We start from the raw sequence: 18,084 nt of genomic DNA, 5'->3' as shown, positions 1-18,084 counted from the left end.
GAAGAGCAGAAGGCAGGAGAGAATCAGTGGGAGCAGCTGAGCATGGGACGTGGGGAAACTCCCCAATGGGAGCACAGGTGGGGAACTACCAAGGCTTAAGTCAAGGGCTAGCACCCCGGCCATCTTAAAAAAAAAGAGGAAAGGGAAAATTCCAATAGAGTCATATCTGCTGTCATGCACATCTACATGGGCCACACATATACATATCATCATGCGTTACACCACTGCCCAACATGTATGCACACACTCTCATGCAAACATTCACACACAAATAAAAATGCAGCCATATGTACAATGCACACACAAACAGGCACTTGAGTACGTGCATGAGCGTGTGCGTGTGCGCGCTCACACACACACAGCCCAGGCTCAGGGTGGAGTGAAGGAGGTCACATTTCCTGCCTTCGAATCTCTTTTGAACAAACATTAGTATAAATGTCAGGATAACAACTAGGCAATTTCCCAGACCCCAGGGGAGAACTTGTGTGTAGAAAGAAGCAGCGATTTCCAGTCCTGTCTCAGATGGACTACAGGAGCTCTGCGTGGCCTTAGCAGGCCCCTTTCCTCGTGAGCCTCAATTTTCCCGTTTGTAAAAATGAGTCCTTCTAGCTCTACAACATATAGTTCTATGGTTTTGTGGTTCAATTCAGTACAAGTGGATGTGTGGATGTATGGATGAGTGAATGGGTGGAGAGAGCCTTCCTGTTTTTCCTGGCTCCCTCCCTGTAGCTCTGTGGTTGGAGGTAGGGCCACTCAGGACCATAGACAGTACCACTCTCTACTCACTAGTCTTTCATTGCAGGTACTAAGAAAAGGAGCCTGCTCTGTCCCAGAGGAGTCGGAGCTCCTCTGGAGCCAGCACTCGGGCTGGATCAGCATTTCTGCACTCCTCTGGGCAGAGGACAGGGTCTGGACTAAATTACTTCTAACTCCTGAATGCCTAGGGTTACATGAAGCCAAAGACTTTGGCCTTAGGGCTCCTGGTGCCGCCAGCACAGGGACTAATGCCTTTCTTGAGGGTCAGTGTCACTGTCACAACCTGCTTTCCTGTCTTGTCCCCATGAGTTTCTGTCTTTTCCCACCTCCATAAACTACCTATTTCTCTCCCTGCTGCCTAGAACCATCCCGCCTTCTCGGAAAGGAAGCCTCACAATGCCCCTCGCGGTGGTCTAGAAGAAAATCACACATCAAAATAACATTAAACCCAATAGTCAAAAAAAAAACAAAAAACAAAAACAAAACCCAATAGTCAAGTACCTCCCAAGATTCAAGTTGTGTTACTGGGACAGGCCATACATACTGACTCCTCCAACTCTGCTTATGCTAGGTCCCCTGTGTGGCCTGGGGTGGGGGCACCCTCTCTGGGTTTGAGTGTCCTCTCCTCTAAAGGAGGGGGCGGCCCTTCAAGATCCTCCAGGACCTTGGAGCCCCTCTCCGTCTCAAATCCTTTTTCCTTCCCTCTGGGGCTGTGTGTCTCTCAGATTTTGTCTCTCCAATCTCTCCGAGTGGCTCTCTCTCCTCTCCGTGTCTACCTCAGGGGACATCCATCTTTCACAGCTGCTCTCCTGCCTCATCTCTAAGATCTTAATGTCTTTTCCCACCTCCAAAGCCTATCTCTTCTCACGGCTTCTCCTGCCCTCTCTCCTGCACACTCCAGCCCCACCCACACCTGTCTGTCCTGCCCACTCCTTCCATATGCCTCCAAGTAGCCTCCTTGAGAACTTGGGGAGACAGTACCTGACCTAAGATGAGCACCTACAGAATGGGGGAAGTCCAGAAAAGCAGCCTTGCTGAGAGAAATCAGGTGTCGAGGCAGATGCCATCTATACATTTTCACTTCCCACCACCCATCCTGGTGGGCAACACAGTCTTGCATCTTCCCAGAGAACAGAGCCTTCGAAGGCAAAGAGCAAGTCTGCCTCAGTGCCCAGCATGTGCCTGGCTCTAGCAAGCCCAGATGCGGCTTCAGGGGGACTGGCAGAACTCTAAAAGAGGTCTCCTGGGGACCCAGGCCAGAGTAGCCCCTTTTGGCGGGGCCTTGGACCCACCCTGAGCCCGAGCACCCCAAGCCTGTTCTGTCACTCCCACCACCATCACAGCATGCTTAGTTCTGTAGACTCAGAGACTCTACAAGGAAGTGAGAGAGGCAGCTCTCCCCCGCCCGCCACCCACGTCTGCCACCTGCCCAAGGAGTTTGCTAACAGACGTGGTGCCTCAAACACTCAGAGAAGAGCTGCCCAGGAGTGCTACGGTCTTACAGCTCCAGACTTCCCCTCAGCAGGACTGAGCTGGACCAGCAGCAGCTCAGTCCTCTATTCTAGAGGAGAGAGGCTTGGTGACCCTCAGTGACTGGACCTGAAGGAACCAGGAGAGAGACCCAGGCCATAGCTGGACGAGTTCAAATGTCAGTGCTCTGCTTGCATGGCTTGGGGAAAGGGAAGGCACCTTTCTCAAGCACTTACTATGTGCTAGAAGTGTCCACCTGTGGTTCTCACACTGGAATGTGAATCCCCTGGAAGGCTTATTAACAGATTGTCGGGCCCCACCCCGGAGTCTCTCCCATACAGTGGATCTGGGATAGGACCGAGAACTTCCATTTCTAAAACGTTCTTAGATGATTATGATGCCGCTGGCCCAGGGACAGGCACTATCTCTAATCCTCCTACAAACTCTGGGAGGTGCCTGGTTGACTCTCCTATTTTACAGGTGAGGAGGTTAAGGATAGGAGAGGAAGGGCCCTGCTCGGGTGAGAACACCCATTCTCTGGCAGCGAGTCCATGATGGAGCTTTCTCAGGGAAGTTCCCCAAGGAGGGTGCTGAAAGGAGAGAGTGAGATAAGACACTGAGGCCATTTGCTGGGACAATGGGGCTCCACTTGGGACGAGGGCATATGGAAGGGACCACTTAGAGCCGAGGAGCCCAGCCCTAATGGAAGGGCCTGTCCTTCTCCCATCCCCCTTCTCTATCTTTCTCTTCCTCTCCTTCCTCCTTTATTTCCCCTCCCCTCACCCGCTCCTTCTCCCTCCTCCCACCCTTTGCAGACTCCAGCTTCAGTTGTTACTCCAACAGGGCCGCGTCTCCAGCCTCCGAGCCACACTGGAGACACGTGCACTGTAGAATACACCTGAGCCCAGTCCTGGCGCCCCCCCACGAGTGTCCCTACCTCCCTCATGAGCTTGTGCCCTCCGGTGGTCACAACTAGCTCCTCCCAGGCACCTCACCCTTTCTAAGCCAGTCTCAGCTTCTACTTTAGCTCCTGCCTCCTCCCAAATGCCCCCCTGGTTGTCCCAGGTTCCCCTGGGTCCCTCAAGGACTAGTTTTGGGGGTAGGTGAAGGATGGGAAGGGCAAAGGAAGAAGCAGTTGGGGAAGGGAGGAAGGAATTGAGTGGACACTCAGGTCTCTGAGGCCTGACTCACTAGGACCCCTCAGTCCCTAGCACAGGGGCAGGCCCAGAAAGGAGCGGATAAGGAAACAGTGAGAGTGCGCAGAGGGAGGGAGGGAGAGTTGGGTGTAGGGAGGGGGAAGTGGGCCCAGGAGGCAGATCTCAGATCAAGGGGACCAGGACAGACTGAGGGCTCCTTTTGCACCCTTCCCACTTCAGCTGCCTCCGTGTGGCAGGGCCAATAGTGCTTCCATTCCCATGATCCACATTCTCGTCCACGCCACTGGCCCCACGGCACCCACCAGCATCTCCCTCATCACAGCTCTCCCAGTCGTCTTGGCCACCTGTTGCCTCTACTTGTCCTAGATTCCTGGCCAGGGGTCCATGTAAGCAGAGTTAGGCACGGCAGGCAGTCACAATGAGGCAGATAGTCCCTGGCTGGTGGCTCGGAGGGTTGTCCCAGAGTACGAATGTCAGGGGTTTGATTCCCGGTCAGGGCACACAGGAGAAGCGACCATCTGCTTCTCTCTTCCTCCCTCTCCCCTCTCTCTCCCTCTTCCCCTCCCACAGCCAGTGCCTCAGTTGGTTTGAGCGTCGGCCCTGGGCACTGAGGATAACTCAGTTGGTCTGAGTAAGTCAGCCTCAGGTGCTAAACAAATAGTTTAGTACTAGAGCATCAGCCCCAAACGGAGTTGCCAGGTAGATCCTGATCGGGGCACATGCAGGAGTGTGTTTCACTATCTCCCCTCCTCTCTCACTTAAAAAATAAAAAAATGAAAAATAAATTTTAAAAAAGGAGGCAGATGTCAGCTTGCTGTGAGTCAGTCATAGCACAGAAGGGAAGCCTGAGCAGTAAGAGGGATGAGCTCCCTGTCCCTCGGGAAGGAGGCAGGGTGGGTGGGTGGGCAGAGGGGCTGCCAGGTAGCTTGTCGCCTGGGGAAGGTCTTGGTGAGCTTGGCTGTCCCTCACTCTGTCCTGAGCTCTTTCTGCCACTCAGCTCCCTGGGTTCTCCACGTCTGTCCCTCTTGCTGTCTGTCCTTCTGTGGTATGTGTCTCTCCCACCGCCTCACTGCTTGGTCCCATGACTGCATTTGGTTCTATCTTCAGGGCCTGGCCCATCCCAGCTGTTCCCCAAATCCCGGGGGGCGGCTGATGTATGAGAAAGAGACTTCAACAGATGAGGACCAATTCAGAGGCAGAAGAACAGAAAGAGTGAGGAAGGGACCCTGGGGACAGGGGCTGGGGAGGGTCATACGGCCAGGATCATACAGCCTCGCCAGCCCTGAGGGGAAGAGTGGCGGCAAAGCCAGAGCTGGGAGGAGTAGGGTCCACCCTTTCCCTCTGCACCGGCTCCTGGCTCCCCCCTTCTCCCTGCCCCTGCAGGAATGCGTGAGCACTTTTATTGTTCCTAAAAATAGCCCTCTGTATTGGGGGTTGGAGAGGGGATATTCTGGGCAGTGTTCACCTCAGGCATGCCCCTGCCTCTGGGTGCCCTCCCCACTATGTACCCCAGGATAGAAACCTCCATGAGCTGCCCCACCCCTACCTGCAGTCAAGCATGAATCTGACTGTACCCCTCCCTTGCATAAGACCGCCTTGGCTCCTGGGCCCCAGGATAGGCTCAGGCCTTGTTGGCGCTATTTGTGAAGCTCTAAGCACCTCGGTAGCCCTATTGCTGTGGTCTGCGACTCCCATGCTCCAGTCTCTTCCCAACTCTCCAATCTCAGCCCCCCTTCCTATCTCCAGGCCCTGGCTTCTCCATTCCATCTCCTGCACTCGGATGTCCACTCTTCTCCCTTCCTGTCCTTCCAGGCCTGGACCCAGTCCACCTGCTCTAGCGCCCTGTCCCCGCTGTGCCGTTCTGCTGCCCTGGTCCCGTCCTCCAGTGCTCCCTCCCCGGCTCTGGTCCTGGCCAGATCAGCAGGGATCTAAGCTGTAGGCTGGCACTGAGGCACAGCCCCTCTCCAGGGAAGGGGGTGTTGGTGGAAAGACCCTGCGGGCTCTGGGGCCCTGCACCCCTGGTCCCGTCCTCCAGTGCTCGCTCCCCGGATTGGTCCTGGCCAGATCAGCAGGGATCTAACCTGTAGGCTGGCACTGAGGTCTTGTCCTCCAGTGTTCGCTTCCCCGGCTCGGTCCTGGCCAGATCAGCAGGGATCTAAGCTGTAGAGGTCCGCACTGAGGCACAGCCCTCTCCAGGGAAGGGGGTGTTGGTGGAAAGACACTGCGGGCTCTGGGGCCCTGCACCCCGCCCTGAAACCTGGACCCTATTGGTCTTCCATCTCCCCTCCCCAGCTTTGGTTTTCCCTTCTGCAGCCTAGGCCTGGAATGCCTCTCAGCTTCAGTCTCCAGAGGACAGCCCATCCAGCCTCACGTCCTCCTGTCTCCCTTTTTTGGATGGGGGAACTGAGCCACAGAGAGGGGAGTTGATGGGCCCTCGAGCCCACTGGAAGCTGGCCACAGACTTCAGTCATGGCCATTATGCAGGGTCCTCATCAGCAGGGCCCCAGAGGCAGGGGCAGGCTCCTCACACAACCCACCACCCTGCCCACCCCGCCCAGGCAAGCAGCCTGGCATCCAAAGTTATTTGCCTTTGGAGGGCCCAGGAAGCCAGAGAACAAACATCCGGAGTCTCTGGAACTTCTCCTACTCTCTCTCCTCACAGCCAAGGATCCGGGAGCACCAGCACGGGTGCGCGCACATGCTGCCCCGGGCTAAGTAAACATGTGAGCCCGGGAGATCTCATGCGATTGTTGTGCCCGTGGATCTGTGCAGACCCTTCAGAAGCCTGAGAGATAGCCTGCAAATATCATGATGCCCCACAAACCCTGGATGAGTTTTGTCTTGGAAATGAAAATTAAGATCACTTTTGTATTATTTCTTTTGGTTGCAAAATTCTGGATGCACTCATCAAAACTGATATACTCATCAAAACTGACCTTTTCTCTCACATCATGGGAGCTCCTGTTTTGCTGGTGACTTAAGGACATGTGTGGCCTGCCCATTAGTTGTGCATAATATGTGTCCCTACGGGCCATCATGTGACCACAGTAGAATATTTCTCTTGAGTTACTAGGAGAATGTCTGTGTGAAAGCGTGGGTCTGTGATTCTGTAGAAGAATATGTGCGCACCCCCTGTCCACATCTGTGCATGAGCCTGTGTCCGTGTCTATTTGAGCTTGGATGTGTGCAGGGAGTGGGTAGCTGTCTGAGGGACTGTGAGTGCATCTGTGGCTGGTTTTGACTCCAAATGAGTGAGTGAGTGTACGGCTGAGAGTGTAGGCCCCTGTGCATGTGGAAGGCCCCTGTGCATGTGGAGGATCTGACTCGCTCCCCCAAGTACCCCATCACCTCTGCCAGGCCTGGGCTCACATCCTTACCCTGCCACACGTCACCTGTGTGGCACTGGACAAGCCTTTTAACCTGCCCTGGCCTTAGTTTCCTCGTCTATAAAATGGCGCCTTCTCTCACACTGCTGAGAAGACTAAACCAGAACCACGAAAGTCCTACTTAAGCTGGCTCCCAGTAGGGGACTAGGCCACCTCTGTTCAAGTTAGAAAGAGGTGACCCCAACCCCCTGGGCATATGCAGCCCTGAGAGTTAAGGACCGGCAGTGGAGGAAGTGGGATGGGTGTCAGTGCCACCCCACCTCTGCTGGAGCCCCTGTGCAAGGTGTGACCTGTAAGATTAGGAGCAGTGGCCCTGCAGGTGACCAAGAAACAGAAGCTGCCTTTCTTCCTGCCCACACTGCAGGTGTGCAGCCTGGGTCTAAGGGCTTCTGACCCTGAGCCTGGGGAGGACATGTTCCAGATGAGGCTCTGAGGACACCCGCCTCCTCTGAACTTCCCCGGGGCTCTGTCACCTCCACCCATCCTCCACCCCTCCCTGCCCAAAGCCCAAGGGAAGGCCCTCCTGAACTATGGCGGGGGACTGAGTAGACTCGAGATGCTAAGAGCAGCTAGACTGGTGGAGGTTCAGAGACCCCTCTTCCCCCCTGCCCAGCTCCCCCTGTTAGACAGAGCAACTGAGACACGGAGAAGACCAGGCATCCCCCAGGGGCACGAATGAAACTGGTCACTCCAAGCTTCTGTCTGAAGACCTCATTCTGCAGCTAGAGCTGGGACATCCAAGCTTTGGACTCTGCTGACTCCAAAACGGAGCCAAGGAAGTGGGCGGGGGTCCCGAGAGACAGGCACTTGCAGATCTGTGCCCTCAGCTGTTGGTACCCATCCCACCCTTCCCACCCGGCGAGATTCCTTACTGGTGTGATTAATCAAATTACAGTATGGGGTTTTTTCTTGAGTAAATTGCATCAGGCTAATTGAATGAGGCTGCAAGAGCCTGGGCTAGAGGCTGGCAATGGGTGAAGACAGTAAAAACCTGGAAGGAAGGGTGTAGGAGAAAGTGAGGGGGGTGCGTTGACAACACTGAGAGGGGCCAAACGGGGTGTAGGAGAATACAACATCACTCGCTCAGCACACCCTCTCTGCACCCCCACTGGTGCTCCCAGCACTCTAGGTGCCTGGGCAGAGGATGTGAAGAGTGATGATCCCCGAGAGACGACTGAGCATTTGCTTAGTGCCAGGTACTGTCCATTGAAAAGAACTATTCCATGTCATCCTCCCAACAGGCCCATTTACTACTTGAGAGAATTGAGGCTCAAAGATACAATGATTTGCTAAACATCAGAGCAGACAGGGCTGTCCGACACCACAGCCGTTGCTCTTACCCGGTGCCCACAGCAGCCCACTGACCTGCTCCCACCCTGCCTCCAGGAAGCCGTCCTGGGGAGTTCAGAGGAAGGAGGAGGGCCTCCTTCCAGTTGAGACCCAGACACCACTTTGGCCTCAATCAGGCATTTCTCCTTGTCCACTCCACACTCTCTATCCTCCCTCTGTGGTCAGCAGCTAAGGCTGGGGCGAATCCAACATGAACATGGATCACATACACCCCCATCACCTACAGCACATGTGTGACCCCTCTCACTCCTATACAACATCCCACTCATCACCCAGGACAACACACAGGTATGCAATCACTGTCACCTTCACATGGCATGTCCCTTATACTCAGTGGGGACACAGTTCTTTCATAGTGTCCACAGTCACACATGACTGGTGTTACAAGGCCACACACAATGGAATGATCACTATCCTTCTCAGGATGCCCCATCCTCTGTGTCACACATCATGTCCCCAATGCCCACAGTGTCACCCTCACACAGCATCATCATATACACATTTCCAAGCTGGTTTTGTGTCATACTGTCTCATTTAAGTGTCATTCAGGACCTTCCAACCTTAATAAAATCCACCTTTGGTGAAATGACATGATGTCTGAGATTCTTAATTTTAAAATACTTTTGCAGAGCAACCTGTTATATGAGAGAAAATATTTGCAAATCATATATGTGATAATGGGTTAATATCCAGAATATATTTTTTTAAAGTCCTACAACTCAACCATGAAACAAACAAGCAATCTGATTTTAAAATGGGCAAAGCCCTGGCTGGTGGTGCAGTGGACAGAATGTCATCCCAGAGCACCAAGGCTGCCGACTCGATCCTGGGGTCACCGGTTGGATCTGGAGGTTGCTTGCTCAACCTGACCCCCGAGGTCACTAGTGGGAGCCCTGGTCAGGGCACATATGAGAAACAATCAATGGCACAACTAAGTAGAACAACAAGTTGATGCTTCTCGCTCTCTTGCTCCCTTATTCTCTCTCATATAAAATTAAAATAGGCAAAGAACTTAAACAGACATTTCTCCATAGATGACATACAAATAACAGAAAAACACAGGAAAAATATGCTTAACATCACTAATCATTAGGGAAATGCAAAACAAAACCACAATAACATACCACCTCACACCCATTAGGATGACTACTATCAAAAATAAAAAACAGGCCCTGGCTGGGTAGCTTAGTTGGTTAGAATGTTATCCCAATATGCCAAGGTTGCAGGTTCGATCCCCAGTCAGGGCACATAAGAATTAATAAATAAACACATAAATAAGTGGAGCAACAAGTCAACATGTCTCTCTCTCTCTCTCTCATCTCAATACATTGAAAACAAAACACACAGAAAATAACAAGTGTTGCCGAAGATGTGGAGAAACTGGAACCCTATTGGTACACTATCAACGGAAATGCAAAGTGGGGTAGCTGCTGTGGGAAACAGTATAGTGTTCCTCAAAACTTTAAAAGAAAAGTGCTGTATGATCCAGCAATTCCACTCCTGGGTTCATGTCCCAAAGAACTGAAAGCATAATCCTGAGGAGATATTTGTACACCCATATTCATAGCTGCATTATACACAACAGCCAAAATGCTGGAGCAACCCAAGTGTCCATCAATGGACAAATGGATAAACAAATTGTGGAGTACTCATACAATAGAATATTATTCAGCCTCAGAAAAAGAAGGAAATTCTGACACAGGTGACAACGTGGATGAGGCCTGAGGATACGGTGCAAAATGAAACGAGCCGATCACGAAAGGACAATACTGAGTGATTCTCCCTCTCTGGGGTACTAGAGCACTCATCACCCAGGACAAACAGACTCATCAGACTCACAGACAGAAAGGAGATCAAATGGCGGGTTCCAGGGACTGTTCTGGAAATGACAACGTTCTGGAGACTGGTTGCACATTGACAGTGCTGAACCATTTGCTTAAAAATGGTTAAGATGGTGATTTTTATGTTACATATATTTTACCACAATTTAAAAATTTTAAAGTACTTTAGGAAAGAAAAGTGAAAAAAAAAGGAGGAGGGCTAGATGAATGAAATGTACTCATATCTTGATAATTGTTAGATTTGGGTGATGAATATATGGCAAATTTATTATTCCTTCTATTATTGTGTGCTTCAAATATTCCATAATAAAACAATTTTACTCCTCCTTGACCTCACACCACTTTCCAGCATCCATGCCCTTTTTCTGCATCCCTTCACGGCCAAATGTTTCAAAGAGCTGACTATGCTCTGTCCTCTTCTCCTTCTCACCACCTGCCCAGGCCATCTGGCTACTGGCCCACCTCGTCACTGACACAGTTCCTGTCAGAATGGTGCACATGGCCCAGTCCAGCCCCATCTCCCACACCCCTTACCGCAATGTGCAGCACATCCCTCCCCCCTGAACCTCTCCCCTCCCACACTCCTGGTCTCCTCCACCCCCCTGGCTGCTCCTCCTCTGTCTCTTTGCTGCTCCTTTATACACCCCTGGCTTCTAGATAATGGTGTAGGTGGGACTCTGGACGTGGGGCTCAGTCCTCACCTCTCCCTCATCCCAGCCAGAGCCACGGTTTAATAAACCAACTATGCACGCCAACTCCCAAATATATCCCCACCCTGGCCTCTGCTGCCCACTGTCGGACATCTTCAACTGGGTGTCTGACTTATGCTCAAAACAGGTCTCTTTGTTTCTGCCTCCTTGCTCTCCCATCCCACTAACCTTGACCTTTCCCAGTCTTCACCCATCTCAGTAACATCTCCACAATCCATCACTTGGTTCTTCAGGGGAGAAGCCTGGGAGCCATCCCCATTTTCCCTCTCGCTCATCCTCCCACTCGTCAGCAAGTTCCGTCACTTCTACCTTCCAAATATCTCTAAAGTTCATCCGCTTCTCTCCAACACTCCTGCCCATCCCCTTAGCCCAGGTACCACTGCCTGAGCTGCAGTAGCCTCCAACCTGTCCACTCACCTCTTCTCCGCCCTTCCGACTTGTCCCCCACATACGCTCTGCAGCCAGAGCTATCTTTCATCAAAATTATAAATTAAGCAGGGTCACTTCCCTGCTTGAGCCTGTTGGGGTTTCCCCATGACAGCGTCATACAGTGTCATGTGCTCACATTCCACACTGTCACAACGATTACATACAGCACCACACATTCAACATCAGGCTCAGGGTCACAGCATCACACACTGGTTTTCACACACTTTCAATGTCCCATCCTTGGTTGCACACTCAGCCTCACTCTATCACATGCTTGGGGCACACACTCAGTTTCACAATTCAGTGTCAGGTGCTTGAGACACAAACTCAGGACCACACTTGCTATTGCACAATGTCACTCATTCATTTACATATTTGATCCTCATGAGGTCACATTCTCAGTGTTGGTGTCACTCAACAGCACACAATCAATGTCATACACTTGGTGGCACATTCACTGTCTTACACAGTCTTTGACAAGTGGTGTTGCACACTTGGTATCACTCAGTGTCACACTCAACAATTCACCCACTCCTCACTCAGTACCCTGTGACTGAGGTCACATATTTGATATCACACATCACGAACTTGGTGTCACAAACACAGAAGAATACCCACTGCCCCACAATGAGTGTCCCAGTGTCACCTCGACATCACTCCAGGTCCCACTAGCTCCCATCTGCCCCACCCTATAGGGCAGTCACCAGAGCTGCTGCCCCATGTCAAGGCTGTTTCCTGTTGTTGTGCTCAAAGTCCTCAGCCACTGCTTGTTCCTCCAAGGATTTCCTGTTGTCAGGGCTCCCATCAAGCCTGACCTAGCCTGAGATACATAGCCCAAAGCCCAAGAGCTGGCCAGCAGGAACTGTGGGCCCCTCCGCCCCCTCATTCTGGCCGGACCCATGGGATCGTCCCCCATCCTCGTCCAGTCAACCTCGCCCAGTCTCAGCGTTCTCCCCTGCTCCTGAGCTTGTCCTGGCTCCACTGAAAGGGCCTCTGGGCCCTGCCCACTTCCAGAGTGCCCAGGCCTGCACTTCCCAGGAGGGGCACCTGGGGGTAGCCTTGGACGAAGCTGACTACATTGTCTGAATAGCTTAAGACAAGACCTTAGCTGGTCTAGGGGCTCGGTCTGAAGCTTCTGGGAGCCAGAGGAGGGGTCAGTGGGCAGGGAAGGACAAAGGGTCAGGGGTTAGAGAGTTAGGGAAGGCTTCCCAGAGGAAGCCCGCTAAGAGCTGGAAAGAAAAGGAAGAAGACAGGAGCAAAGGCTTGGAGACAGAAACCGGAAGAGCACGGCTGACAGGATGACCGTAGGAACAGAAGGCTATGCTGTGCGATTTGGAGAGAACTCAGTTTCTAGCCTATCAGCTGGCTCCTCTCCCCCAAACCAGCATTCAGATTCTAGTCCCAAGCAGGAGCCTCGGGGCACGCCCTTCCCGTCCTGCCTTTGAGGCCCCACAGATTGCCCCCAACAGCTGCCAAGCTCCCTCACCTCCTGCCCCAGGTCAGCTCACAGGAAGGACACTCAGAGGCCAGCACACGCTCCCCACACGGCATGAGATAAATATTTCTCGAGAAACGGAACTTGTTCTCATTGTGTTTACAGCCAAGGGCTAGGCAGGGTGGTGGGGGAGGGGCCAGCCAGAGGAACCTCATCCTGGGCCACAGCATCTAGTCCAGCACTGCCTCAGACCTGCTGTGTGCCTCCGAGCCAGTCCCTAGCTCTCTCTGGGCCTCCATTCCAACCCTTCAAAGGACCGAACCTCCCTGGGCCTTGGCCTGCCCGTGAGCCTTGCCCAGGCTCAGCTTGTGGCTTCTCTGGGTGTAAGTCCCTGGTATTTGATGCCTCCCCTTCAGACTAGGCTGCTCTGATGGCAGGACCGGTGTCTGCCCATCTCTGTCTTGTCCTCAGCCAGTAGGGGTATGAACAGATGGATGGACAGAGAGACAGAGACACAGGCTGGAGTGGCAGCTGAGACCGCTTCCCTGGCCCTTACACTCCCCTGGCCTGTGCAGCCCAACAGGTGGGCATGGACAGATGGCAGGGCCTCAGAGCCCTAGGGATGCCGGGTGCTATGCTAAGCTGTTGGCAGCAGCTCCCTTGGGGCCATGCGGCATCATTGAGGCCACTTGCTCCAGATGTGCAAAATTCAGGAGGAGGCTGACACATCTGCCGGTTGAAAGCACTCACTCAAGAATTTTAAATACTTAGTCCTGCCTATAGCAGCCCTTCCAGCCTCACCCCGATGCTCCCTGCCCAGCCACCTGGGCTCTAATGACATGTTGCCCCCTCTCCAGGGGAGACCCCACAGCATGCAGCACACATGCCGTTGACCAAGCTAATCCTTCAGCCCAGACTCAGAGACCAAGAGTCTCAGAGACCAAGTGGTCCTTAGCCCAGGACCCAGGGGCAGAAAGGTTTTAGGAGCTGGCTTCTTAACACTAACCCAGCCTCCTGCAGCCCCTTCTAGGGCCAAGTTCTTGTTCCAGGGTCCTTCCTCCACTGTTCCCAGTCCTTCACGGGTCCTTGTTGCCCTCAGGTGGCCTTCTCAGAAGCTGAGCACATAGACATCTCTGACTAACCAGCTGATTTCTGGCCTCATCAGTCAGTGCCCTTGGTCCTCATCCTTCACAGTCCTAAGGCTTCCTCCCCTAGGAAGTGTCCAAGACTGCCACCAATTCAACAACTGCCCCCTTCTTAGAACTACTCCAACCCCCTCAGCGTCACTCTCATTCAATCAAGAAACATTCATTGAGCACCTACTATGCCTGGTATATGGGCCCAGGAGAGGCAAAGGAGAGAACTGTGGTTCCTACCACCTGGGTGTTTATAACTGCATGGATGAGGATATATAAGCACACGGGGTAACTAGTTACCTGACCATAAGCTCAGGGAAGCTTGAGCGCTGTGAATGCCCAGGAAAGAGGGGAGACAGACTTGACCTGAGGTGGAGAGAGCAATCTGAGGGAACTTCATGGAGGAGGTGACATCTAATCTGGGGCTTCAAAAGGGAATAGTTGGAAGGGAAAAAGGAGGGAAGGCACTTGAGAGAGGGGTCAGTACGAGCAAAGGCAGGAAGACCAGGCAGAGCTGGTGTCCTGGGGAGTGAGCACTGCCATGTCTGGGAGCAAGCAGTGGACGTGAGGGGCCCCAGCAAGCAGGGCTGACAACGCCACACCAAGGGGTATGGTCTTTACCCACCCCACGGGCAGCAATAGAGGAGCCAGTTCTGGGCAATCATTCAGGTACTTAGTGTGGATACCTGCGCCCTCAGCTGTGTCTGCCTCTCCCCCAGGCCGCACCCCAGATGGGGGCTTGACAGCCAGCAGAGAGGGGATGCACCCAGAGTGTTCAGTTTACTATGTAACCTGCTTTGGCTCTCACATCCAGAGGGAGTAATGACCCAGGCCCCAAGTCAGGATGCCAGGCTAAATCCAAAGAGCCCCTTCCCCAGGCGGGCCAGCTGGACAGGGGTCCAGGGAGACATTCCAGAGGGTGTGCTGAACTCACAGCTGCTAGGTGGGGATGGGTGCTGGCAGCCTCCTCTCCTGGCTGTCACACTGCCAGTGCCAGGAGAGTGCGGTGCTCATAGAACCTGCATGAACCCCCACTCAGCTGCACGGTGCACTTGGTCTCACAGGTCACAGCATGGCTCTGGCTGCAAGGAGCTCACCCTTGAGGGAAGCAAGGAGGGTGCCAGCTCCCTCCAAGGACCTGCTGTGGGCCAGGCACTTCTCACATACTGTCTTTGTGACTTCTCCCAGAAGCTCTTCTGTGATTGTGTCTAATAAGTGATTGTGTCCAATAGTGATGGAGCTTCTTATCCCCTTGCCAGGTAAGGAAACTGATGAGCAGGATGGTTAAGGGACTAGCCCAAGGTCATATACCTAGGAAGTGGTGAATTTGATGTCATGCCATTGGACCCCGTGATCTGTCCACTAGATGAGGCCATCTTGTCTCTCCAGCCTCCACCCTGACAAGAGAGCTCCTCATCATCTCCCCATCCCTCTTCTCTCTATCCCTCCAGCTGTCTCTATGGTCTGAGCAACACCCTAGGGTCCCTACTCTCTCCATTCCTGTCCTTTCTGTGTTGGGGAGTCCCCAAGGGTAGCAACCTATCTCTCCCAGCAGGGCCGAGCATGGGATGGGGTGCTAACTGAACCCAGAAATAGAATGGGTTCTTCAAAAGCCCAGGCAAACACCTGCCATCTTCTAGGTGGGTATGGAGTTGGGGGCGGGGGGAAGCAGTATAGAGCTGAGAGCTAAGGGCCTCATAGCCTAAGGTCCTTGGTCTGAGGAGGGGGCAGCAGGCCCCAGACAAAGGAAAGGTGGAGAGAGAATAGAGACAAAGGGATCAAATGAGGATGACCCAGGGAGACCCTGTGGCAAGAGTGAAGTTTGACAGGCTGGGAAAGGGGCAGAACTTGAATTTGCAGGGAGCAGGGCCAAGAGCCTAGGCCAGTGGTCAGCAAACTGCAGCTCGCGAGCCACATGCGGCTCTTTGGCCCCTTGAGTGTGGCTCTTCCACAAAATACCACGTGCGGGTGCTACCTCGATAAGGAATGTACCTACCTATATAGTTTAAGTTTTAAAAATTTAGCTCTCAAAAGAAATTTCAATCGTTGTACTGTTGATAGTTGGCTCTATTGACTAATGAGTTTGCCGACCACTGGCCTAGGCTGAGGGGGCTGTGCACAGAGGCATGAACAAGGGGCCTGGACCTGGCTCCTTCTCTCAGGGCCCAGCTCCCATTGCCCAGGAGGGTCTCAGCTCTCCACAGCCCTCTCCCTCGTGGCTTCCTGGGAGGATGACAAATAGAGTCTTTCCTGGCGGGTGGCAGCGACTGCTGAGACACTGCTGGCTCCCAGGAACACCATCTGTCCCGGCTCTGGGGGGAGCCCCACCCCACAGGGAATGCCAGGGACATAAATAAATTAATAATGACTTTCCAGCACCCCCCACCTCCCCAGCTCCCAGCCGTAGGGACATTTTCAGGGCTTGGCCCTGCGTCCCAGCAGCCCGCCCACACTGACCTCACTGTGCCCGGCCCCTGTCTGGGCACCGTCTTTCCCAGTCAGCCTTCCTGGAGGGCAGGGACAGAGCGAGGGTTGGGCATGAGACACATCTGGGCTCCACTCTCAGATCTGCCTGGACTTGCTCACACTGTGACCCTAGTAGGTCTCTGCTCCCCATATGTAAGAGGAGAATAACAGCCCCTCCCTCAGGGGGAGGTTGTGAGGATTGAACAGGGAAGTGTGTCTAAAGCTCCTGGCACAGAGGAGGGACTGACACACCAGCAGCCTCCCCTTCCTCCCAGCAAGGTCTGGGCACAAGATGGACTGGTGCTGGTCTTGCTGCTTGGTCCATCTTACACACACCCTCCTCCATACCTGTCTTCACCACCTCCAGCCCACCCCACCTCTGCTGCTTAAGGCCCTCCTGAGCACTGAAGATTTCTAAGAGGAACCCCAAAGGCATGATCGGAGCTGGGGATGGCAGCCCTCATTTCAAAGAAAATGCACTCATTGAGAGTCAGAAATGAAAAGCAGCATAGTCGAAGACATACAGAATCACATAATGGAGGAGCAGGGTGCTTATGGCACAGACAGCAGAATGCCCCAGCCTCTGACTGCCTGGGCAGGAGAGCTCAGAGGAGGGTGTGTGGCTTCCCGGAGGAGGGAGGCTAGAGCTGAGCCCAGAAGGATTTGGGAAGCTGAGGCAGGAGGAAGCCAGCAGAGTAGTTCTAGGGAGACAGGAATGGATGAAGGGGGACAGTGGCCCGGCTTGGGTTGCAGAGGAACGTGTGTAACATGTAAATTTTTTAGCAGACAGGTGACAAGCTCAGATTTCTGTGTCAGAAAGATCCTTCTGGCAGCAACATGGAGGATGGGGGCAATGGAGAGCGGTGAGCTGTCCAGAGGGAGGATGACAAGCCGGGCCTGGGGCAGGCAACGGGAGTGGAGAGGAGAGAGATTCGGAAATCAAGGAGAATTGCTGGGTGAGAGTGGGGAGGATGAGGGAGGAGTCTGAAATGACTCCCAGGTGACCTGGGAGGAGGGCCAATCCTCAGGGGAAGGGAACCCCAGGAGGAATAGGGTGGGGTTGGTGGTCGTGGTGTGGCTAACCTTAGGCTGGAGGGGGTGGGGCTTGGATTCGGCTCCAGCCTCCCAGTTCTCCAAGGGTGGGGGCAATGCTCAGACTGACACCCAGCCTGTGCCCCCACCCCTTCAAGCCCACCCACTCTTCCCTCTGCTGAGCTCTCACCTCCAGCCGGGCGTCTCTACTTCCTGGGGGCACTGGCTCCTGTGCAAGGAGGTCCCGGTTGGCTGCAGAAACAAGAAGGCCAGGAGCTCAGGCCTGCCAGTCCTTCCCTTCTCCCCAGCCTGTTCACCCACCCAACCCAGAAGGCCCCAGGCTTCTTGTGCACAGCAGCCTCATCCAGAGAGCCTAACCTGGCTGCACCCTGCTTTCTCCCCACACTCCCTCCTGCTCCCTGCTCACCTGGACACCTCTGGCTCTGGCATATTTACTGCCCCTTGACTCTGAGAACTAGGTCCAGCTCTTTCTATTTTTTTTAATTTATTTTATTTTGTTTTTTAGGTGAGAGGAGAGGAGATAGTAAGGCAAACTTCCTGCACGTGCCCTGACTGAGATCCACCCAGCAACCCCATCTGGGGCCAATGCTCAAGTACTGAGCTACTTCTAGCGCCTGAGGCTGATGCGCGTGGACCAACAGAGCTGTCCTCAGCACCTGGGGCCACACTTTGAACCAACTGAGCCACTGGCTGTGGGAGGGGAAGAGGGAAAGGAGGGGGAGAAGGAGTGGGGAGAAGCAGATGGTCACTTCTCCTGTGTGCTCTGACCGAGAATCGAATCCAGGATGTCCATACACCAGGCTGACGCTCTACCCACTGAGTCACCAGCCAAGGCCAAACCCAGCTCTTTCTTTCAGCTCAGAGCCACTCAGAAGTGGAATCTACCACATTTTTA

General features: G+C 53.6%; 1 protein-coding gene across 3 annotated transcripts in view; it reads right to left on the bottom strand.

Moving 5' to 3' along the window:
- PDE2A (phosphodiesterase 2A) overlaps window positions 1-18,084 on the bottom strand; it is a 96,215-nt gene that overhangs the window by 35,844 nt on the left and 42,287 nt on the right. For 2 of the 3 annotated variants that reach the window (XM_066250600.1, XM_066250599.1), the window contains one exon: window positions 17,359-17,420. The exons of the other annotated variant lie outside the window; for it this stretch is intronic. In XM_066250600.1, the coding sequence (XP_066106697.1) occupies window positions 17,359-17,420 (62 nt within the window). The remainder of the gene's footprint in view (window positions 1-17,358; window positions 17,421-18,084) is intronic. 3 annotated transcript variants of the gene reach the window in all.

The sequence above is a fragment of the Saccopteryx bilineata genome, chromosome 1 (genome assembly GCF_036850765.1).
Source record: "Saccopteryx bilineata isolate mSacBil1 chromosome 1, mSacBil1_pri_phased_curated, whole genome shotgun sequence".
In the NCBI taxonomy this organism is placed as follows: domain Eukaryota; kingdom Metazoa; phylum Chordata; class Mammalia; order Chiroptera; family Emballonuridae; genus Saccopteryx; species Saccopteryx bilineata.
The sequence above is the reverse complement of the archived record's forward strand: the minus strand, read 5'-3'. Positions and strand labels throughout refer to the sequence as shown.